The sequence below is a fragment of the Salarias fasciatus genome, chromosome 8, assembly GCF_902148845.1.
Source record: "Salarias fasciatus chromosome 8, fSalaFa1.1, whole genome shotgun sequence".
NCBI classification, from domain to species: domain Eukaryota; kingdom Metazoa; phylum Chordata; class Actinopteri; order Blenniiformes; family Blenniidae; genus Salarias; species Salarias fasciatus.
This window is the reverse complement of record NC_043752.1, coordinates 14,227,143-14,252,713: the sequence shown is the minus strand read 5'-3', so window position 1 is coordinate 14,252,713 and position 25,571 is coordinate 14,227,143. Positions and strand designations below refer to the sequence as shown.

General features: G+C 44.2%; 1 protein-coding gene across 1 annotated transcript in view; it reads left to right on the top strand.

Moving 5' to 3' along the window:
* The window catches only part of chst15 (carbohydrate sulfotransferase 15), a 35,476-nt gene that overhangs the window by 3,099 nt on the left and 6,806 nt on the right, over positions 1–25,571 (top strand). Inside the window, exons 2-4 of the mRNA XM_030098749.1 lie at positions 15,743–16,345; positions 20,849–21,188; positions 24,608–24,751. Coding sequence (XP_029954609.1) covers positions 15,905–16,345; positions 20,849–21,188; positions 24,608–24,751 — 925 coding nt within the window. The 5' untranslated portion in view covers positions 15,743–15,904. The remainder of the gene's footprint in view (positions 1–15,742; positions 16,346–20,848; positions 21,189–24,607; positions 24,752–25,571) is intronic.

Genomic DNA, 25,571 nt, shown 5'->3' with positions numbered 1-25,571 from the left:
CAGTTTTTGTTTTCAAGCAGAGTGCTCCCTTCGGAGCGGCTCATAAATCACGATGAGACTCATACTCTTGTCGATCCCCTTAAAGGGTAATGATTTATCAAAATGAGGAAGAAATCAGAAGCAATAAACATCGCGCAGAATCACGATCGGACTTCCTGTCAAATTCTGAGAAACAATAAACAAAACACAATGCTTACGTATTTAATTCCAATTTTTTTAAGCTTATATGGCAGTCTGTTGCGTGCACAGCATTTACATCAAAACAAAAGAAGGGTGATGCAACGTAGCATGTAAACCCGAAGCAGCAGGGATATCTGGAGGTGGATGCGGTGGATGTGCTGGATTCATCTGCTGTTCAAGTTGCTGTCAGTGAAGAGGCAGAGCTGGCCTCTGCATAGCAACAGGAGACATGCCGGGGTCAGGGGGAAGCCTTTTCCCTGGCTTGAGAATATAAGTATTAAGATAGTATTATTAAATTATATTAAGTATTATCAAATCTTCTGTTGTGGTTCAGGTGTTAAAAGATGCTCCTGTTACACGTGCTGCTTTTAGAGTCAATACAGATCAACCTGTTCTGCATTTTTGGCAGGGGAATATCAATAAATATTCAATTGCTCCACACTTTCTCGAGCTGTGTGGGACATTTCTGCCCTCCGTGTGTCATCTGGCTGCCCCCCCCAGCCTTTGCCTCTCACCCTGAAAACCTCTTCCAGCTCTGTAGATATTCTGTCTTCTTTGTTTTCCTAGTGACTCATGCATTCTGGCCGTGCTCTGATAACTCTGACACCTTTTTTTTTTCCCTCTCTCTCTCTCTCTCCAGACCTCCCTTTTTCAGCCTGAAGCGGCACTTTGTGTTTCTCAAATGAAGCATTTGACCTCTCTTTCAGGGGTCTTTTATTTCAGGCACTGCTGCGGGATTCGCGGTGTCGAGGCGGCATCGGGGGCCGCTCCGCGGGCCGCCTTTGGGGCAGGAGGCGCACACACAGTCCATGTGGACCCTCAAAAAAAAGAAAAAAAAAACCCAAAACATATGAATATATTTCGGAATACGGTTTTCCTGCGCCGAGCCAGGACGCCGTGGCGTGTTTCCACAGCGCGGCGCAGACAAGCGTGGCCCCCCCGAGCCTCGCCGCTGTGGTCCTGCAGACCACCGCTGACCCGTGACGCCTCCTACGCTCTGCTGTGCCCCGAGGGGCTAAAGTCATTTGTGCGTCTGTGCTGTCTAACAGAGGAAGTAATCTCTGTTTTGTTTTGTTTTTTTTTTGGTTAAGCATTTAGTTTCACACCTCTATTCCTCATTTGAAATTATCACCCTCATTTAGCGGTTTGCTGGATGCTTTCAAGTGTATTGGAGCTGCGTTAAATTACTGCTGATGTCAACAGAAGCTTCCCTGCTGTCGCCGCTTCACATTTGAGAGTTTTTTTTTTTTTTTTTTTTTCCCTGGCAGGCCGGCCGGGGCGCCGTCGCCGCGGCCAAGTTATCGAAACTGTGATGTGTTTGTCACTTCGTTGGGAATGCGACGCTCATTTTAAAAACAGCTGTAATTATCCACAAGCAGACAACATTTGAGCCGCAGGGCTGCAGACGACAGGCTCTCACTGTGTTAGCACAAGTTCAACAGATCAAGGTAAACAGCTTCACCTGAAGTCCGAGCTGCTCTGGAAAAACACTCTGAGGCGGCCCGGCTCCGTTTGGTCATGGCTTGGTTCGTGACACGGCTCGGTCCTCACCAAACCGAGATGGAAAAACCCCATCATCACCACGAAAAAAAGAAAAAGCAAACTTCCTGCAACAGTTCAATCACCAGCTGAGGGTCTTCAGTGTGACGTTTGCATGTCAGCACCTTGGTTAGTGGTGAAACTCTTTCAGATTTCCTTCTTTGTTGCAGATAGACGAGTTCAAGCCAGATTTATGACATAGCTCTCGTGGTCACACACTGAAATGACGAGCGTGACTCTTAAATAAAAGACCGTCTCCGTAGTTTGTCCAAACATGCATCACACCCCGACATATCACCAAACAATGAAAGTGATTAACAGCTGAACTGAAGTGGCTAAAGCTGCTCAATGCAATAATAAAATGATGGTGTAGTAAATAAACACTTTGTGTGGAAAAAAAACAAAGAAAAACAGTGAGCAGCACAAACAGCACTCTGCAGTCCGCTGTTGTTATTGCTGTGGATCTGTTCGCTTATGTGGAGAGAAACTGCTGGCTGCAACCACAGTGTGTTTACTGGGAGGACATGGGAAGAACAGCCAAAACGCAGTGGAAGTGTATTGTTTTCACTTGGAAATATTGTTGTGTAACCACGGCCTGCATGGTAAACCTGGCTTATTGCCTTATGGCGGCTGAGCAGCTTCTGTTACTCAAGTTGGAGTGAAGCGCATACAGTTTATTTTCTCTATAAGAATGTATTGATCATAGGCAACTGACAGCCAAGGTTAAACTATAGTTAGTGAGAGCACGACTGATCAACTGCAACAGCTTGACCACTAAAAGGAGAAGTGAATATTACATATTTTTTTAATCTTGGCACCTGTGAGTGGGTGAGATTTTCTTATTTAGCAAGTGAACATTTTCTTCTTGCAGTTCATGATTCAGAAGCAAGGAAAGATTTAAACTAGCTTGACGAAGGCCAATTTGTGACGTCTGGATGGCTCGGTCAGAGCATGCAGTGGTCAGGATCTATCAAAATAAAAATGTTAAAACAGCTCCAGAGGTGTGGATGTTAATAATATCAATAAGACATTAAGTCTTTATAGAAAAATAAAGAAAAACGTGTAAAACTAAACGTCTTCAGCTTCCTGCCTGTCACCAACAACCACGTGTTGAATGCGTTTTTATAGACAGAGTCCTGCTTCTGTAAGCGTGCATCCGAGTGACAGCGGGCTGCAGTTTTACTCCGACTGATCTGCTCGGGAGACGGCACCCGGCTGCTTCCCAGCTGTGCTCGAGCGTAGCAGTTGGGGTTTTGAAAATAATGGTGCATGCAGGGCGCCCAGTGATGGATGGGTCCTCCACTGGAGTTATGTTATGTATTCCTGATGAGAGCGGTGGATCACCGCCGAGGATTTATGTCGCCGTGGAGGAGCAACCACCAGAAGATGTTGCGTGTGTGTGTGTGTGTGTGTGTGGAGTGGCGGTCCGAGGCCGTTTGTCATTGTGATTGATGAAGTCCCGATGATTAAGCTAACATGCTGACAGACATTCATCTGCTTTATCAAGTGGATGCCTTTCATGGAAGTCTCTTCTCCAAAGTCATTGACTTTAGTAAACAATGGAAATTGCAGCTCAAACTCCCAGGCTTCAGCCTCTTTCTTATGTGAAAATATCACCTTCAGCCGCTGCGTTGGAAGGTAAATATTGTTGTTCGGTGTCTGAAAGCGGCGAGTTCTCTCTGAGACTCGTCCTTGTCTGTATCCGGGTTTATTTTTTGTCATCAGATAAGATTCCAAACAGATTGTTCAGGTAAAAACTGCATTTGGCAAACGAAAGCCAGCCTGTTTTTCAAATAGGATGTGTTGTTCACACAACCTTGTGTTCGAACACATCTCCTCAATAACAGGAGAGAGTGTGTGTTGTCTGGACATCGCGCCGGGACTCTGAGGTGCTGAGTAAGAAGGAGAGTCTGGCAAACCCCAGTCGCCGAGCGCCGCTGCCAAGTTTGGGGTCATTGCTTGTATTAATGACGCATGGGAAACTAAACTGGCCTTTATTTCCCTCGCCATCTGTACCCAGTTGTGCCATAAAAATGGATTTTGGCAAACAAGAACATCTCTTTGCTGATAGCAGTTTGATTCATGAGCGGTCCTGTGCTGTGGGGGATGATATCACTCATGCAAATCACAGTGACTTACAGTTATGTGAAGATCCATGTTTACAGAAGAGCTGATTACTATTTTTCTATTACAAAATGCAGACAAAAGTCTGCATTTAGTAAGATGGAGAAGAGTATTTTTCACAGATTTTGCTTGTCCATACCTGCAAAAAAGGTAAAAACTGAGGTTTTATTGGATATAGGAAGTGTAGTTTGTGTGATGACTTTTACCAACAATCCAGAACCTTTTAGTAGTCGTTTCCTGTGAGTTGAGAAATACTTTTCGATTTGATAAATGAAGAACATTCATTGGTAACCCTGGTTACTCTTCTGGTAAGAAGACAAAAAAAAAAAAAAAACAGTTAATGAATAATGGAAAAAAATAATCAAACTGAAGAGAAGCTGTGCTGCCAGATTTCTGATTCTCATTTGGATTTTATGTTTTTTTTAATTATTAACAACATGTTTTAGCAATAAAAACCTCAATAAAGTTCCCAACAAGATTGAATTAAAGCAAATGAGCACAGTTTGTTGTCCAATATGGAGATAAAAATAAGCTGGACATTGAATTTTTCCTCTCTAAATACTCATGTTGCTGTTTTGCAGACAAGGTTTTTCAAACCCAGACTCGGCCACCGGGTTCAGAGATGCTTTCAAGTGTTGCCGCGGGATCCCTTAGGTTAGCAGAAACCGCCAATATTAATGCCGGTGAGTCGCGTGTGAGTCCAGGATCTGTCTTCCAGATGTCACTGTAATGGGCCTCGGCGCACACTGGTGGGAACCTCAACAATGTACAGCTCCGCAGAGACACGTGTTCATTTTCCAATTACCTCTGGCTACTCCGTTTAAATGAGCAACTCCTAAGCGAGTCGATACAGCCATCCCTCAACGCACGCTGAGTGTGTGTGTTTCTTTATTTTCGAATGACCTACAAACCACCGAGATTGTTCTAATTTCACCTGTCTGACACCTTTTCTCTCGTCGTTGATCCGCAGACAGGTTCAATTCGCCTTTACTCCGGTTCCAGCGAACATCTAGCTAATGGTGTGATGATAAATGCCGGCGGCGGCAGAAGCCCCCGAGCTAATTCAATCCAAACCAGACGTGGTTCCTTAACACGCCCGTGCCACTTGGCTTCAGAAGTTCAAAGGTCACCATTGAGCTCCGTTTACCAGACAGCTCTGAAATGCCCAGCTCGGGTGTCAACCGCACCTGCAGGGCTGTTTGCATTTCAGGTTTTCGTTTTTTTTTTTTTTTTTTTGCAGCGAGGACAGACACTCCGACCCAGCGCGGGTCACCAAGAGTTTGTGCGAATGCTATTTTGATCGGCGCGGCCATCATTTGGCGGGATTAATCCCCGCCAAGTTAATTTGAAGCTGGAGTTTTATATCAGCGCGAGCAGCTGCTGCCAATATGAACCTCTGGCGCGCCGCAGAAATTGTTGCACTTTGCAAGATGGATGTGCTGTTGTAGTGAGACGATCCTTCACCCCGTCTTCATTTATCAGGATGCGGCCAAGCAGGTAGAATTCTGTTGAACACTTCGCTATTTTTTTTTTTTGGCTATAATCTTCTCCCAGGAAGGAGTAATGAGGACAGATGTAATATTGTGATTTTCCTGACACTCAAATTACATTGTAACTAATCTTCTTGCTAGAGGTGGAACATATTGGCAACCTCTAAAATTAAAACACCATGGAAATAATCCCGCGTATTAAAAAAAAGAACTCTTTATGCCTCACCTTAATTTGGATTTTTAACCTGCCTGTTAAGTCAGAGTGAAATGCATAATGCCGCAGGGGAAATGACAAAGTCTGCCATCTTAAAATTTGAAAATCCACAGGCCAGGCTAATATTATGGATCCAGCGGGATGCCCGCGGGTGTCCTCCCTCTAACTGTTCGCATCAGACCTGCTCCTCAAGCGAGCGAGCGCTAAGCCAGCCGGCTCGGTAATAGCCTGGGTTTTGTTAATTCCCACGTTTTCTTGGCAGTCATAGACTAGCGCTCAGTCCATGCATACGTCCCTGTCTGGCAGGGCGGCTGCGCACGGTTAGACACGAAGCGCAGACCGTTAACTAGGTGCAAAACGCTGCAGCTCCGGATTACTGTATGACTCCTGGAGCCACTTGAGAAATCAGGGAATTAAAGACTAAACTGAAAGCTGCTCGTTATCGTGGCACATATAGTCGCAGATGGGATGAAGCCATCTTTAATAATCTGGTGAGAGGCGTTGCTGCCTGCTGGGCATCGAGATCATCCAAGTTGTAGCTGCAGAGAAAAGCTGAATGTGTCTGATTATGCTGCATTAACTCCTCACAACAGCAGGATTTCACAAAGAATGTGTGTTTTTTTTTTTTTTTTTTGGGAGGGAGAGGCATTGTCAGCAAGTTTATTTCTAACTTTAGTCACAGTCTCATACGTAAACAAGTTTATTTACTGAAAGAAGGGAAAAGCAGAAGAAGAGTTCGTCTCCTTTCATGCCCCGTTTCATTTAACAAATGTGTTCCTCTTCAGTTTTTTTTTTTTTTTTCTATGCCTCTACATTCCTCAGTGATTTCACCTTATTCCAGTTCAGGGCAGCATCGCTGTTTGCATCAGTCTGTGGGGGCAGCTACTCCAGCTGGTAAATAAATGTGTCCGCTGGGACGAGTTATTTACTCCCAAACTGACTTGAGGAGATGAAAGTTTGCGGAGCTTTGATTTGAAAGCGTTAAGAGTCGGGGCTGCGGAAGCATTTTGCTGATGCTCGTTTTCAATCAGCTTTAATCTGCTCAGTTTTACCTCATAACTAAACCTAGTGTTGGACTATCAAATATGAGCCTTGCGTCGTTATAACACTAACGCTCTGAGCGTCTCACCCCGAGGACGGTGACTGAGGCATAAAGTGAACATTTAAGGTACGAAATTGACAGGTCACAAATTGAACAGCATCTGTTTCAAGTCATACCTGGAATCAGAGAAGCAGGAAGTCAGACAGAACGTAGGCAGCTTCAAGTTAATTGGTGTGTCTAAAAAAAGGCCTCCTGGTGTGAATTTGAGCGCGTGTGATTGTCTCCGTCTCCGTGTCTGCTGTGGCTGCAGAACTGTCCGGTGTGCAAATCTGCCTTCACCTATTGTCAGCTGGGATTGGCTCCAGAGCTGGATAGACCAGTATTATAGACGATAGATGGAAAAATTGTGGCCTCACGGGAGTTGGGCACCAACAGTCGGTCTAAAAATAACTCAAAATGACTTTTAGCTCAGTTTTCCCAAGGATGGATGTAAACTTTCACTTTCACTTTTAATGTCTTCTGTTGGGAAGAGACGCTCCCGACTCTTTGATCTACATCTTGAATTTTTCATCTGAAGCTTTCACCACAGTCCCATTGAGTGTTTAGCAAATATATAATATATTTATAGATGCAGACACGCACTATAAAGACATATTTTAGCCGCAGTGGTTTACCAGGCTGAATTATATTGTGATCCCGGAGTAACAGAGCAGTGTTTGCTCCATAATTTCCAAAAGCGTCAATGGGCAACAAAGAATGGGTGGAAAGATAATATATAAATGAAATATTGTTCATATGTAAATATAGTCCTGGAAGTGCATCTTCTAAGTCTTTCTCATCCAATTCCGATGTTCTGTTCGCCGAACCATCCCCCCCCCCCTTTTTTTTTTTTTTCCTAAAACGGATTTGGATCAGAGTCATTTTTGCTGCTCAGTGGGTTCAGAGGCATTCCACTGGAAACAGTAAACATGCCCATTGGATTAATTACTGCTTCTTTTTTTTTTTTCTTTTCTGGCCTGTCTGTTTCTTGCCATAAAGCCAGATTAACAGCTGATTGAACTTTGGTCCACATGTGGAGAGCCTGCCTGTCAGATCGCATTAGGGGAGCGAGAGGGCGAGCCGAGCCAGGTGTCGGAGTGGAGACAGCTCACAGCATCCTGACCCCTGCTTTAACGTTACGCCACCAAAAACACATACAAAGGAAGATTACTAAATCACATCAAGGATATCGCTAGATTATTTTTTCATTCATTCGGGTGTACGGTTTCTAAAGTTAGATAATAAGTTACAGACACATCACGTCGAACTTCATCCTGATAAATTATTCATCGGGAGCTGCTGTGCGAACGCAGCACTGTTTTGCATATGCCCCTCAAACCTGAAGCTTCGTTTCGAGTTCCCTGATTGTTTATTGTGTTAAAGACGCAGCTCTCCAAGTAAAATTACCGTCCTTTATTCATGACCTGACGTAAAGTAGACTCGCTCATCCGAGATAAGACACACCGCACTGAGTTTATCGTAACTATATCTGTTTTTGTGTAATTTATTTTATGTTAAAGAGCAAACCACAACATATCTGTTACCACAATGAATGATTTAAATGGGAGTTATTGGTTTTTTTTCCCCATTTTTATGTGACATCGTCATGAGCACTTATCCACCTCAGGAGGAGATCTGGCTGTGGGACACTGCCGGAGAAATTAAAATAATGAATAAAAGATAAGATGGAGGAAAGTGCTGAAGTGGGACTCGGTTATGAATGCAGGGCAGAGGCCGCGTATGACTCCCCCCCCCCCCCCCCCCCCCCCTCCCTCTCTGCAGACATGGCGTCCGGAGGCCGTGGCGATAATCTGACCCGGCGGCTCTCGGGGTTACGTCGTGGTCAGGCCCCTCGGGGCCTCCGGAGGGCGGAGGAGGGGGGGGTCTGGAGATTAGATTCTCATCTTTTGCTCAACGGCGTGTGAGAAGTGGAGGAGCGTGATGGATGACTTCTCCCCGAGTTATATGACAAATCTACTCAGAGCCGCGGCGACAGCAGATCCTCTCCGCCTTGTTTTTGTTACTCGGCCGTGATTTACATGATTGGACCGGACCGCGGACCCTTGGGGGGGGGGGGGGGGGGGGGGGGCGCTAGAGCAGCAGCGACATATGTGACAGGTCACTCGGCAGAAGACGTGTAGCCCGACGCAATCCCATTTCCACATGTTTCTGTTGTACTCCCAAGCTATTGTAAGGATTAATTTCACGCTCCAGCGGCGGGCTTTGGTTCCCGCTCCATTCACACCCACCGCCAGTGCTTTCTACAATTGATTTAATTTATTTAAGCAAATACAACACAGTTAAAGCGCACAGTTTTCATTTTCACACATTATATTAGGCATTCATCTTTATGATTGCACCGGGGCTTCATAAGAATCAATCATTTCAATATAATTTATTGAAATGATCAGAGAATATACATTTACAGCTGAAGGACGGCGGGTTGAGAGGAGAGAAAGTGATTCTTTACAGACTCCTGCTTCAGGCATAAAGCTTTTAACTGGCGGAGGAAACACAGGAAACGCTTTCCTTTGTCACAGACGATAGCGCCGCTACTCCTCAGGAATGCATCTACATCAAAATAAACTCAGCATTTTAATCTTTAAGTGAAGAGAATGAAGGAAAGCAGCACCACAGTCTTCAAATCATCAATGAGGCAATCAGCCTTATTCTGTATTCAAATATTCAAGCGGGGTGTTAATGAAATTAAACTGAATGAACCACTTATTTGATATCTTTGACGAAGTATGGTTCCATCTTTTTTTTTTTTTTTTTGCTCTGTAAATTGACACAAAGGCCGTTTTTCTATTGTGTTTCATAGGAACTATCTGTTCAGAGGAGGCTTGTCATAGCAGGCAGTGCTGCAGAAATAATCTTAAACTTTGTAAATGAGAAATTTTGAACTTTCCTCGGTCTTTTGCCGAGGAGACACAGTTCAAATCGTATAGTTTGGTCTGGGTCTGTGCAGCCTCTTTGCAGTAGTTTGCAAATACGTGTATATCTTTGTACTTTATTGATGCACACCAGCTTTAGAATTCAACCGATGTTTTGACGCCTTTAAAAATGGGACTCCAATCAATGTGTCGTCTTTGTCTTTAACATTTGTTCCATGAAATGATTCGTCTCTCTTCTCCAGTCTTTTAACTGTAGTTTGGCTTCAGGATTAGGGAATTGCGGCGATGATTCTGCTGTGTAACCTGTATGTTCATCGTTGGAGCTCATTTTTCTGCACCCGTCCAAAAAGCAATAGGAATCGGTTCCAACTGGTTTACTGTTGATTGAACCGAGGCGATGCTAATTTCAGGGTTGGCTTACAGAGCTCCATTACTCATACAGCTTTCTTTTGAACCGATTGGCTGATCTTAGCGGCCAGATGTGGTGTTGTGCGAGCAAAAACCAAAACCCTCAGTGTGTCTATTTACAACGAATCAAATCAGCTAAAAAGATGTAGTTATAAATGAGATAACCTAATATTCACGACATCTTGGTAGAGGTAGAAGTGACGTTGGAGGCTTTTCGCCGTCAGTCACGAGGCGGATGCCTCGCCACATGTCAGACGGAGTGTCAGGGTTGCACCACTCCGGCGGTGGCTTCAGGCTGAACTGTAATTATTGTGAGTGGCCTGGTGGAAAAAAACATTTCTCCCTGACCTCTGACTCACTGGGGACAGCCTTTTGTTCCTCTTTTTTTGACAGCTTCTGTCACATTCTTCCCTTCCGAACAGTGCTTCCTGTGTTTTTGGTGGACTCCCCCTAAAATCCACACTTCTTGTCTCTCGACGAAACTGGAGACTGTGAGAAGACGTAAACATGCTGATGCTGACTTTAAAAAACCTTCTATTGCTTTGTTCATGGTTGAAATCAGACAGCGAGAGGAGGATGAGAGCACTTTTTGGGCAACTGCCCACAACAACTTCGCCGACAGAACATGCAGCTCTCTTCTCAAGGTCCCCCAAGTATCTTCATGGCAGGGTTTTCAGTCCACTTCATCATTTCATGCTCCCTATTTCATATTTCATTACACCTTGAACAAAGCAAAAATAGTGAGGTCTTTTCTTCTCTCTGCAGTAGCAATCATTTTTCATGCTTTGCATATTTCTTCCTGCGGTCACAGATAAATCAGAACCTTCTAGTAAGTTCCTCATATAAGGAGGAATAATAACGTCTGCAGTCAATGCCTGAGAAAAGTATAAGGTTGTATAGTCAACTGTGATTGATGATATTGGTCTGTGGTCACTCTGATCAAAAGAATGTTTTTTTTTGTCCCACTTCCACCTAAAAAGAATATCGTCATGCTTAATCTTCAAATAAAGATAACGGGAAACGAGTCTTGCCACAAGCAATTAAACTTTCTATTATATTTTATTAGCTTAAATGCAGAGAAAGGCCCCGGCCAGGTGTTCTTTCATTTATAAATCACATTTTTCACCTGGAACTGCAAGATATGAGACCTTCTGACAGTGTCCCCTCCGCAGCAACATTAATAATGCAACTAAAAGCATTTTTTTTTTCCCCCGATATGTAATTATATGAACGCCGTGGGGAGCCGAAACACGGAGGATGTGGAGTTGCTGGTTGTGGAAATGTCTATTTCCTCTCTCAAGTAGCATCTTTATGTCTTCCCATCTCATCCGTGTGAGTGAGTTCACCCTCGATTACAAACTGGGGGATCCAATGATCAACTTGTCTTTGAGGATTTAACTTTTTTCTTTTCACCGAGTCTTTGTGGTTGCGTGAATCAGGTGAGCTCGAGCTGATCGAGCAACGTTTTACTGCATCCCAGTTTCAAGTGCGAGCTTTAATCTGCCTGTTGCATATACAGATAAAACTCAAGCTGTCATGCAGTGTAAACAGCACTGAATGAGAAAAGAGGCTGACACTCAGGAAGACCTCCCTCTGTTGCTTGTGTGAGGACATGTAGTCATGTAAACTGTCTGATTGTGTGTTTTGAAAGTTCCCTGCATCCTTTTTTTTTTTTTTTTTTTGTGGTTTTTAATGGAAAACAAACGGGAAGTGTTTGATTTCCTCCGAAGACGGGTTCGTCTAATGTCTACTGGAAACCTTTTAATCTCAAACAGTCAGAGACAACAACACAGGGAGGTCCATGAGGAAAATGAAGATGTTTCACCGGTTTCCTTTGGCAGGGAGCAGTGAGTTCTCTAGCCTGGGAGAGAGCTCGTGCTTTGCTTTGAATCAAAACAAAAAGGGTATTTCAGGGGCCCATCAGCAGGCTGCGCAATTAATTTTTTTCTCCGTTTGAAATACCAGAGAGCTGGGGGAAGTAGGACAGTGTGCCCACCACGGCTCAGACTGCTTCTCCAGCCAGGTATAATGATAATTCCCCGCTGCGGTTTGGGCATGAATGATTTAACGACTGTGGAGTGTTTTTGTCATTCCTATTGTCTGCGAACATTTACAGTGGATATGACTACTCCTAATGGACAGCACAGGAAAAAAAAAAAAGAAGAACAATATGACAAGTCAAGTGAATTCTTGTCTCTTGTGTGACCATTTGGCCATTTTCGCTCTGCACAATCCCTGCCAAAGAAAGCAAATTCTCACCCTCAAAGCGGAAAAGATGCAATAAAAACGGATTGAGGTTTGATTTTTGACAGAAAATGGCTTAAAAGTGGCTAACAATAGCTCTGGATTGCTGCTTTCAGACAATAGAAAGAGGATACTTTGTTCATGTTCTCTGCAGCTTTTCATGCCAGCAAATACAGCGCACTAAAAGCAATAAATAAACACAAAGAACGGAATTGTTAAGGAGGAGAAAAAGTACAAAAGAGAGCTGCAATTAGCTGCTAATGTGTGAGATTGGTTGTTTTTTGTTGTTTTTTTTTTCCAGCGTGGGGGTTGGCAGCTGGGAGCGGAGAAGACGACTGACTTTAAACAAATGTGCCTGATTGCCGGGGTCACTGATGTGTCCCTGAATGACAGGGTAGACGGTACGGAGAGGGCTCCTTGTGATGAGTTATTAAGGCCGTGGCCAATTCCATTTGCGCCACACAGGGAGGGGAGCCATCATCCCAGCATGCAGGCCATTACCACTGATGCCTGTGTGTTTGTAGTTAATTACAGTCATTACAATTTTGAGTTATCAGTGTGGTTTAATGCCTTTGATCTTCCCAGTTAAATGAGTTTTCTGACTTCCTAGCTGAGCAGTTTTTCCAATTCATTCTATCACTTTCAAATAAAATCCCTATGAAGTTTAAAATTGACATCTAATGATGTTGTAATTGTTTAATTTACCCTTTAATAAAGATTTCTGTTCAATAAGTCACCTGTCATCGGCATAGAAACGGATCTGTTTTGCAAGAGGAGGATTATAATAACCAGTATTTGTTTTTTTTTCACAACGTAAGTAATTCAAATCGTTAATTAATCTTGATTTGTGCCCCTAAAATGACCCTCTCACCAGCTAATAAACAAGCCAGTCCTCAATTATTAATGATTTGAAGCCACTGACAGACCGTTAGTGCTACGCCGGTAATTTGACAAGGCCGACCGTCAGCCTGTGTCAGCTGTTTGCAGATATAATTATCAGTGTGCAAGTCAACCCAACAGCATCTCATCACCGGGACTGGCTGATGGCGTGAATATTAACTGTATTCCTGAATGCATCGCAACAAAAGGAAAGACAAACCTTGTCATGGATGTACACATCATCAATAATAAGTGGAAGGAATTATTTATAAAAGCACAGGGAAAACATGCCAGCATGGAGAAAACTTCTCATTAAGATGCTGTGAAGCAAAAAAACGCCATTTCTACTCACTTGCACATGGTTTGTGCGTGAAGTTGTATGATACTGGTTGCATGCTTAGTGTGTCCTCAGTTCGACGCCTTCCTGTTTGCAGTACTTGATGGACATGAAGTACATTTGCACGTTTCCATGCAGATTTATCAGATGCAGTGTTCCATATATATCTGAATCCTGCAGATTAACAACAGCCACTGCTAAATATTAAAGAAGGAGGTATCATGGGAGAGATTTCTCCACAGGCTGGCAGCCCATGCGCTTGCCTTGATGATCCGTGACACAGCGTTCCGAAGCGCTTATAAATGATGCATTATTGATCAATAAACCTACAACTTTTTCTACTTTGAATACACTCGCATCGAGATCGGTGCTGTCTGGCAGGAAGCGCTCTGAGTGCACTAAAAGCATGCCGAAGGTGAAGAATACATGCAGTAAACACCGCTCCTCAGAAGCGAAACAGTTTTTTTAGGACTGTGAAGGCTTGTCAGCTGGAAAAAGGTGGCTGATGCAACCTCCAGTCCTCTTTGTCCACTGGCCTTTGGACATATTTCTGTTCCAGTTAAGCTATTTCATCATGCTTGATGGACAGGAGACGCGTATTTGTTTTATGAATAGAGCAGATCTGTCAAGCTGCCAGTCGCCCACCGCCACAGTTAGCTGACTGATTGATTTAGCTGCGACTTCCCTTGAGAGTGTCATTCACCTGTCAATGATACGGGCTCCTTTTCCCTCTTTCTCGTATATTTTTAATCCTTTTTCAGATATTTGTGTTTATTTCCTTCATCTTTAAGCTCTTGTGTACACGTCTTTTAGAATTCAGTTTTTAGCAGCCTTGAACAGGACGGCGGCTCTGAAACCTGTGTTGGTGAAGGACACAGGCAGTCGATAAGCGCTAAAAGGCAACGCGATTAATAGCAAACAGTTGGTTTTACTAATCCCACCCTAGGAATGTCTTAAATTTAATCGAGTACAGTGATGGAACATTGCGACCTTAAAGTGATTACATCTCTGTAGAGCAGCTGCTACAAACTAACAACCACGACTCCCAACCTTTAATTAAGAGCTAACAGTGTTCTCCAAAAAACAGCTTCATTTTCAGATTAATGGAGGACATTTTATAAACAACTCACACCTTTTCATATGAAAGTTGCAGCCAGATGAATGCGCCGGAGCTGGAAGTGAATGTTTTCAGTAAAGAGTTTCTCATATCTATCACCTGTCTGGCAGAAAAGGCTGCTGCTGTGGGGGTGAAGCTGACGGACCAGCCGGGGGTAAATGACATCGCTCGAGGAGGGAGGCAGGCGTCTTCTTATCAGCCCCACCAAGACACGAGTCGTGCAGAGGGGTACGGGTGGCGGCGGCGGCGGCGGTGGGAGACAGACAACATCAGCAGCTGTGAGGAGGAGCGATGACTCACTTCCATAGCGGCCTTATCTTATGATGTATATATGCAAGCCGGAGCTGCTTGCACGTGTCTCGCGCGTCGACCTCTTGGCTGCGTTCAGGCGGCTGCAGGTGTGAAGATGCGGAACGTTACCAGACATCTCCCTCAACGTCCCACTCACGGTGTGAAAGGTGTCCCAGACCCCGGGCTCTGCTGACTTGGTGTCATTGTGCTTTATTGTATTCCCATTCAATCACGTTGGCCCGGGTCCAGACACAAAGAAAGCCCCAAGGATAAAGCCAGACACTACTGCAGGAGCATTATCATTAAAAGATCCTCACTTTTCTTCCCTCGCCCTTTAGACATTGGCCCTCCTCTGCTTTATCTACGGGACGACTGTTGATCCATGTGATTACACAGGGAGGAATACTATTTTCTGATAATATAATCCCTCCTGCAGGTTTCTATTTGTGTTCCTCCTCAGGAGAGTGTCTGACACTCCGGCTCGGAGTTTCGAGGTTGAATGCATCTCTTGTTCTTATCGCTCCCTCCATATTGTGACTGTGGATGCACAGGGAGGACGGGAGGATGAGAGGATGGGAGGACAGGATGGCGGGGGGGGCGGGCTGAGGGTGTCGCTGTGCCGTCTGATTAAACCAGGAAGCATAAAGGGAAGTCGGTCAAATTAGTTTAACCTTCTGCGACATGATTTTTCCCTCTGTTATTTGTCACAGCCAAAATTATAACGGATTGCCTGAGAAACTGTGACATTTTCTGAGCGGTCATTTGCCAAATGATTATTTCATAGGCGGACTGATTTGCTTTAGGCATTTTTACAGCCTTGAGCTATATTGTGTTATAAAGACTGCAGGTTTTGAAAAATGTAGGAAGTGAGGACTTACCAATATAAATGAAATATTTCTCAGAGTTGCGTAGCTTCTGAGACGTTTCTTTCTTTTTTCTTTCAGTAGGCAGCTGTCAGTGGATGAGGTGGGCCGTTCTCCACAAGCCATCATGGACACGAGCTGCCGGCCGTCCCGTCCCGAAATGCCCCGTCTGGATGGCTCCCGCTCCACAACGCCGCCCTGTGTTTGAGCCGTGACGCCCGTGACCCGCAGGCGGCGGACGCCATGACGCAGATGGACTACAAATACAGCCTGCTGGGCTCCACGGCGGACGAGTACCGCAAGAGGCCGCTGCTCCTGCAGGTGGACGACGCGCCCATGAACCTGTTCGCCGTCCTGGAGGTGAAGCGGGAGCTGCCCAGGCGCTGGAGCACCCTGACCTGCTTCCGGAAGATCCGGCTCTACAGCTTGCTGTTCGGCCTGGCCGTCATGTTCCTCATCATGGCCTCGTACATTTTGACGGGGGACAAGAAGGGCCTCCTCCTCACCCCCTCCCCCTACCACTTCAGCAGCCTGGTCAGCCCCGGACCGTTCGCCTTCAACCTCACCTCAGTTAAGGATTATGCACATATAAAACTGGTGGTCAAGTCTATCAGGACCAAGGTGGAGTTCCGCAGCACTCGACAGCTTCCAGAGTTCAATGCACTGGTTAAGAGTGAACCACACGTGAGTCCCTTTTATTTTTTTAAATATATAAGTCTATACATTCATATCTGTCTGATCTGACTGTATGCATCCAAACGGATGCTTAAAATGCAATGACCATTTGATTCCATGTTGTTGGAAGAGGTGCTGAAACTGTGAGGTGTCGGCAATAGCTCCTTTGAGCTCACGGTTGGCTCCAATGAAATTCGTCCCATTGTCTGAGCGAATTTCTTTCACTTGCCCTCTTCGTGCTATGAACCGCCTGAGCGCATTAATGCACGAATTTGTATCCAACGAAACAGCAAGTTCAAGATGTACAGCACGAACAGCCAGACAAGTGAAAATGACTCCATATCTTTTCACAAGACTTCTTCTGTGCTTCACCTGAAGTGGACTAAAGTAGTTAACTTGTACAGATGGCTGCTACGTTTTACATTCTTCCCTTTGAGCAGAGCCAACATTTCCTCAGAGAATTTCTCCTTTTGACAGAATCTGATGATGTGAAACTCGACTTCACCCAAGTCCTTTGCTGAAATGTGCTCGTTTTTAAAGCTAATAATAATAATTCAACACAACTGTACTGTCAGTCCAAAAGGTTGGCTTAGCCAGATTCATTTGCAGCTCCTTTCTGAGAATTTCATCCATCTTCACAGCTACCGTAGCAGCAGTCAGCTCCATGCGTGGGATGGTAGGTGGCCTGAGAGGAGCCACTCTAGATTTCCCCATCATAAACGCACAGTGGGTCTTGTGATCTGTGCTTCGCTGCTTTGCGATTACTCGATTGTCAGGCATGTTGACTGAATCACTCTTCAAAGGCAGACGTATGCTGTAATGTCCGTTGATCCACTTTGTAGATTCCATAACTTTGTCCATAAATTGATGATCCTCTCTGGACATCTCAACTTCATCACGTTTCCCTCCTCCTGGGAAATCCAAGTGAAACAGTTGTAGCCACATGCTGTCAAGGACAGCCACTGAGATCCTGTCTGCCATGGTCTTTGTGGGTTTCCTTTACCCGTGTGACTGTAGTTCTCCCTCAAGGGTCTGTTCACAGTCCAACCAAGCTTGGTCCTAACAGCATACGGTCCATTACCGACACTGCTCACGACCTCCCATGGCTCCATAGCCTTTGGCACATTTGCTCCAATGAGCAATCCAATGTCAGCTTGAATTTGATTCAGTTTTACTTCTTTCAGGTAAGGCCACCTTAGAAGATCCTTTTGTTGAGGTATATTTTCTTTTCCTACAGGTTTCCTATTGTTTTTTGTGTGAAGGTATCTGGAACGTCAATGTATTCTTCACCAGATTGCTGACCTCTAAGCCAGGTTTTTCTTCGTTCGTAGTTTGCAGCAGTATGTCAGTTTTTCTTCCTATTAGCTTCAATTTGTTCTTTAATGTCTCTGTACAAAATGTGGCTGAGCATCCGGGATCTAAGAAGGCATATGTCTGCACCTTCACATTTCCTTTCTTGGCTTTGACTTGTACAGGAACAGTTGACAGTAAGCAGTCATCTTCCCTGGCCCCAGTCGACTGATGCTGCTCAACCTCAGCACCAACAAATGCGCTTAAGACCGTCTGTCCGTCACGGTTACCTCCATGCTCAAAAGCTCTTACAAATGAATTTTAGTTAAAGGGATCGCTGCTGAAAGTAGGGATGTCTAGTGGGGGCAATGCCATCATTTTCTGTTGTTTCATCATTAGTTCAGTTATGTTGTTTTGCCTTGTCATGACGTTGCATATTGCTTCCAGAGTGTGATCATCTGCCACATGACTGCCATTGGACTGTTGAAGTGGAAGTGGTCTGAATTCAGTTTTTGGTTCGATGTCCCTGTTTATGACTGAATTTTGATGTGCGGATAATGTTAAGTACCCAGAATCAATAGCTGTTACACCTGCATGACTTACATGTGACAGGTGTTCGTTTTCATAGTTTTGCAACACCTTGAGTTTTGCATCGGAAGCTGCAAGGGCCGTTTGCAAGTCTCAGGCTTCTCCCTTTGCTTTTAGTTCAGCTTCCTGGCGTTCAAGATTTTGTTTTTCTTTTAAAGCTGCAGCCTTTGCAAGCCGTGTGGCTTTCTCCACTTCAGTTTCGAGGCGTGCTGAAGATGCTGTGGAGACTTTACTGACATCAGATTCACGCCTTTTACTCTTGCTGGTTTCTGCAGCAGACACCACTGATACAGTGTCAGTTGGATTTATCTCTGCATCACAGTCTTCTGCCTGAATGAGGCGCTCTTCAGCTTCCTTCATCCGCATTTCCACGTGTTGCATGAAATCACGGATGTGCTTTATTTCAGGCTCATACCATGAACTCTGATCATTTTCTAACTCTTCTTTAGTTAGCAGTCCTTTTAAAGCATCATTTATCTTTTCCAGTCCACCAAACGCGTCCTGATAGTCCAAGCGGAGCTTTGGTTCGACTTCGTTTCCATTAGCATCCTCATCCATTAGCCGCTCGAGCTCATTAGCTTGTGTAGTTATGTGACCAAGCTTAGCTTTCCTTGTTTGAGTCAATCTGGATATCTTTTCTTCAGGAGCCTTTTCAGTCATTTTAGATTCTCTTTTTCCAAATCTTGATAACCTTCCTCCAGGTCGATGTGTAGCTTCTTACCTTAGCTGCCTTATTTTCATGCCACAAGATGCAGATTGCCTTTCACTGCAATCCTTGATAAAGTAGTCCCTTTAAGCAGTCCACAATTCCATCCAGCATGCATCCTCACCAAAAAGTCCCGGAGTAGAGGTTTTCTGACTAAAAATGTAAGTTTTCCCAATAAAAACCTATCTCTGTTGTGATCCTGGAGTCTGTGGCTGACGGGCGTCTTCATCCAAAGAAAAAATGGCTTCTCGCGATGAACTTTTTACAGGTTTATTTACACATAAAATAGGAAACCAATGATACATATTTCCATAACGCAAAAGGGTTCTTTTCCATTTCTTATATTCATCGAGTTCGACATGTTCAGGTCAGGAAACTGTGAGACTCCAGCCTCTTCTAGTGGCTCAGCACCAGAACTAGGACAAACTTCTTAAAGCAAAAAGGCACAATATATTTATCCAACTTAAATTACGCCATAAACATACATTATGTGCTGTAATTCTCCTAAAATAAAACTGTTAATAATCATTCAATTAAGGATTCAAAACACAATTTTTCCTGTTCCAATTACATCAGATCATGAACTTAATATTTAACATAAATATGTACATATGGCACCTATAAATGTTATCTCCACGTGTAGCCCAGCATGATATTGATCTGCCTTTTAATTGACTATCACAGATGTCTTGAAGCGTAATTAAACGCTCAGTGAAAAGGTGATTCGAATCAGTATTCACGGCTACATGCTGTCTACACAAGGTTCAATAGAGCAACGCCAGTGCAATTCCCCACTGGTTGAAACGCCTAATTAAATGCATAAAGAGATAAACCTTGTATGCCTTGTAAAACACTTCATGTCAGACTACGTAATTGCATCATTTCATACCCATTTTTTTTTCAGAAGGGATTTAAAGTCCAAAGTCACTCCATAGTCTTTCAACAATTTGGCCTGGCGGCTTTCTAAGTGTCCGTTTCACCTCAAAGCCTGGTTCAATTAATTCTTAATCCTAATGATAGTGGCTGGTGCTGGGGCGATTTGCAACATAACTAATTTCTTATTGAACAAGCTAATGAATAGGAGAATGTGGCTGCAGGACAATCGATACTTCATCTGAGGATGGATCCGGCATTAATTGTCCTGAAAGTAGCTGCGTCTCACAAGAAGTGAACAAGTTGCGTTAGCATGGCTCTTTGTTGCATTTTATCAGCAATAACAACCAAAAAAGAGACAACGCCTAAAGCATTCTTTGCTCTAACTTGAGGTGTGCTGCCTCCATTTATTCAGAGACTTTTTGAGAATAATCTTTTCATTTAAAGCAGCTATAGTCTCTCCACATCGATGATCCATCCTCTGACCACTGAAGGACTTTTCGCAGGACTTTTTGCGCATGTCATTTCACAGTGACTTTGATTTTTATTTTGATTTTTGTCTGTGAGTGCCAAATCATTGAGGCATTTGAGGTTAATCACATTAACCTGACTGGATTAACAGAAAAACCTAAAATGCTTGACCACCCTGGACTGTGACAGTGGCTGTGCGAGGGAGAAAAAAAGAAATGGCTGCGAGAAATCCAGACTTCATCTGTCATGGAAATCAGCGGTATCAAATAAACCCCTCGCTGTGCTCACTGTTCGCTCACTTTTGTCAGTTTGCCTCCACATCCAATTTATTGTTTGTCTTTTCTAAAAACTGCCTTCTCCTGTTGAAGCTTGATATAGTGTTTGTTTCTCTGCTCCTGTATTCAAACGGTTTTTGGATTACTTTATCATACTTCAAATATCTCTGTGAAGCGATTGAACTGTATCTATCTTCTTTCCCGCAGCTTTAGCAAAGCTAACCTTGAGTTTCTGGAAGGCTGTTTGAAATGTTTTCGGAATTCAGATGACTCAGATTGACACCGTTTTTTTTTTTTTTCCCTTTGCAGATGTTTTCCGTGATCCCTCAGAAATTTCTGCCTGGTGTCAAGAACCCCTGCTGGTACGAGGATTACACTGGCAATATCACTTCAGACCCGTATGGGACGAACTTGTACGGACGCTACTCCCGGCGCTTCCGGACCGTTTTCCAGCATTTGAGGAACACTTTCCAAGAACACTTGTTTCACCACGACGGGAAACCCTACCGCATGCGGTGCCTTCCTTACTTCTACATCATCGGCCAGCCGAAGTGCGGCACGACAGACCTGTACGACAGACTGAGGCTGCACCCGGACGTCAAGTTCACCACTTTCAAAGAGCCGCACTGGTGGACCCGCAAAAGGTTTGGTGAGTCAGAAAACGCTGTAATTTCCTCTGGGCTGGTACACAGTAATGACAGCCCCGAAGCATTCTAACTGTAAAATGCGACTCCCTACAACACATCATTACGACAAAGCTACACCTCGGGGGGTTTCAAGCAGTGACAGAAGTCGGAGCAGGACTCAGAGCTGTCTGTCCTTCAGCATAATTAAATTTATCTCTCATAGTTTGACTGTCGTCGGCTTGCTGGGATGAATGGACGGCGGTACTTATATTCCAGCGATTCTAAACATTTCAGCAGTTAATTGGCAAGAAGGTCCTACGGGCATTGACTGACAGCCTCACGGCGTGTCAAACTGTGAGATTGTCTTAACATCAAATGTACCGAAAACGAAATGTATTTTCCAGTGTTGAACTTGCTGGTTGTGAACCTTGAATGTGACATTCCAGTGATTCTGATGCTCAGTCTCCCAGCACATTTCCAATGCAATTATCCAAGAAATGAATATTCAACGCACGCCTCGTGCTGTGCATGACAATAAACTTAAACTGTTTATTTTGTACCTGAGAGTTGTTAGCCCCAAATTTACAGCTCTGATGGTGAATTTACTATCTTTATTGCCTGCGCCATTCAACGTTTTAAAAGCTAATTGTTTTCTCCGGCGTACACTATCGTCAGCCTGCAGCTTCAGCTCACCTCGATGGCTGAGGATGTGGTTTAATTACACAACGACTGTATTCGGAACGGCGCATGAAAGATATATCTCACCCTCATTTGTGACGTAGATTATTCATCTCGACAAGAGAAACCACTTGAAGGAACGTGATGCTTTGAACCCACGCTTCTTGCACTTGTTTAGCAAGCCTCGGCGCTGCACACGTTTCTAACAATGCATCTATAAGGTTTTTAGCTCTCATTATACCCGAGCCGTCTATCCGTATCCAATTTGCTCCGTTGGATTTAAGAAGGTGGCGGCGCAGTGATACGATTATGTAATTACACCGCAAATCATTTCTGTTTATGAAGGAGCTGTTGCATATTTCACAAACTCTTCCAGGCATATTTACTCCTTGAGAATGTTTGCCAGTTTATCTGGGGGTGGCTTTAGCACTATCAGTTAATCACTGGGCGCTTGTTTCCAATCGGATTGTGCAGAAACACACAAACCCCGCCGCCTCACGCTGCTGGCATCCGAGGAAGTTTGAACAGGTGGTCCTCTCAAACAAGTTATTCACTCAGACAAAGAGACAAACCCTCAAACTGTGCATCAAGAAGCAAGAGCCGCCTGGCAGCAGACATCTGGTCGCATGGCGGTGCTGTCAGCTACAAGTGCGGCTGCCATCTTGGTTTTTCGCTTTCCGCGAGCATCTGTGATGGTAAGAGACCGGCCGCACCATCACAGATGGGATTAAAAGCTGCGCAGGATGCGGGAGCAAGACTGTATTTGCCCAGAATAAACTGAAACCCCCTCTATATTAAACAAATCCAACACACTGAAACTTGGAAATGAAATGTCAGATTGAGGTTTTGGTTTGATTTGGTGACGTTTTTGAAATCGGCAAACCGGGTTGTTTCAACTGAGATTTAAAAGGCTTCATTTGTGAACTTCCCGTCGGAAAGAGACTCAAGGCCAAATCACCGTCATCGTCTTGCAATACCACTGTGTTTTCTGTTCCCCTTTATTACTGACACCAACCATTAAGACTCATGAATAATGAAGAATCGACGGCGGCTCCAGAGACGAGCACCAGAGGAGTGACTCAGAGCGCGTGACTCACTTAATGTGTGTCGCCATTTGTGAGGAATTATTTCAAGAGGGGGAGGAAAAGAAAGAAAAAAGAAGAAGCAAAGATCAGCAGTTAAAGTGTAGCGCAGCCATGTTCCTCGAAACTGATGTCACTGGTAATAGTCAGCGCCGATTGTGAAATCAAAAGCAGATTAGATAATTGCTTCATACAAGCAGCGTTCAGTGATAATCTCATAATTCAGTGTGAGGATTTTTCACGGTGGTCTCTCTCTGCGGATATCAGGTCTTTTTCAGCACAGAGAAAACCGAAGCCTGGAGCTATTTGTCTGAAAATTACTTAATGGTTTTTACAGTTTTTGCTGAGGCTTTTGGCCCGGCCAGTCCTCATTACTGATACTACATACAGTATTGGCCTCAGTTTTGGGGGAAAAAAAAATCCATCCAAATTCTCACCACAGATATCAAAGAGGCTTAACGGAAGAAATCCCTCTGAAGTTCTTCCAGTTTGTGACGGTGGCCCTAATCCCTCCGAGACTCACAAAACCTAATTGGTGGACTGATCAGTCTGCATGCAGTACTTACTATTAACGCGCCGCGCGGAGTTTCAGGTGATAATTATTTGAACCTCATAAAGCGGTGGGGATTTGAGCGAGCCGTTTGCTTTAATTCGCCTGCCTCGTCCTTATGTTTTCGGCGGTTTTGCTGTGGCGAAAATGCAACCGTGTCCCAAGGACGCCGGTCCCTCTCAGTTTCTGTCCCCCTCTCATTCCTTGTACTTTCATCTTAGCTGTCACTTTCTCTTTATCCCTCCTGGTCTTGTACTTCGGGCCATGCGCTGGTAATCAGCACTTTTCTCTTAAGACATCCTCTGAGAACACTCTGAATTCAAATGCACTTGTTTTGTATTTATTTATTTCATTCCCCTCGAGGCGCCGCTCAGCCGATGCAGCGAAAAGGTGATTTGATGCGATCCGCGCCACATAACTTTCTTAGAGCAGCAGTTGGAATCTTAAGTAGCTGTCTCTGCCGTGTGCAGTCGCCATCAAGAAACATGGCTTATAAGGAAATTGCTTGATGCCTAATTCGAATCAAGAAAGCGAAAGGGATGAAATAACGAAGAAAAACAAAAAGACCTTAAGTGAAGCGCCCCGGAGCCATCGCACCTCATACGACCACGACCGCTTGGCATGAATAATGATGCCGGATGGTGTTTAAAGACTTCACTGGAGTTTTGTAATCATGTTTTCCCGCTAACTAGCGAAAGGTGTTTTACTGGGTTCCCATCAAAGCGTCAGTAAAATGAACAGACGCCCGTGTTGCCTCATTATTCTTATGGTGCAGCGATACGACACCCGAGTCCGACACTGAATCTCCACAATTGCGCAGTAAATTCTAATTACGCTGCATGCCACGGGAGCTCAGATGGGAAACACATTTTCAGGATCCACATTTGAGGCATTAACTTGTCATTGGCCCTTTAATGGAAACATTGGAAAGCGTCCCACTGCTGGATTCGGTTTGGATCTGAACTCGGTTTTATTAGGTCACATTGAAGTCAGGACAACATTAAAGCCCCAGTGCCCCTCTTAGGCAGGGTTGAAAACATGCTGGATGGACGGTAAAAGATGAAAACAGCCGTAAAACTGAGTCTGCATGCTCCGAGCTCTACTCATTATTTCCAATCTCCTTGTCTGCCAGGCATCATCCGGCTCAGCGAGGGCTTCCACGATCGATACCCGGTGGAGGACTACCTGGACCTCTTCGATCAGGCTGCTCACCAAATTCAGGGCAACCTCACGGCAAACACCAGCGGTTTCCCCGGCCACCCAAACATCATCATCGGTGAGTGAAACTTAACAGCAAATACGTTCAAAGATACGCCTGCTGATTAAGATGGAGGATGAGTTACTTCTCTGTGGAACCTTCAGATTCCTGAGTGGATAATTCTAACGATCATTATAGATTAAGCATAACAAATGCATTGTGATATAGGCATTAAGTGAATCATTTTTAAAGCAGTTTGTTTCTTCCACCGAAACCGAGTTTCTGAACAAAGCATTGTCTGCACGTTGATATCACAGCTTTCTGGGAAAAATGTAAATACATGTTTGGCTGCGGTGATAATGGGAGTGTCATGTGGAGACTGCAAACTCTTGGCACAGCATGCAAGATGCAAAGCCACTGTGTTTTGTTTGGCAGACAGACACAGCAAATATATCTGCCTTCTTTAATTTCAAAAATTTTGATGAAGGCAAACATTGCTTCTATAGGGAACGGACAGTCGCGCTCATGCGTTGTGATTATCAATGATCCATGTCGAGACGTGGTGGCGGTACAAAGAGGAAAATCAGATGCTCTTTTATGACTGCTTTAATGAATAAATTGAGTTTAAAACTGGCCCTCATCCAACCTTGTTATTCTAAATTAGACAGCCAAGTTATATGATGGTGCTTTTGTTTAATTTGCCCAGAGTAGAATATAACAATGCTCACTTTTTTGAACAGCTCAACAATACAGTTAACACTCTACAGATTGCTCTGCAAAGGGGAGAATTCATTATTTTTATACAGTTTGTTTCATCCCTGTAACAAATCGTGTTGTGCAAACTGAAGTGTGTCTCAACAGGGCCTGAGTCAGTGCACAAAGCAGCGCCTACACACTC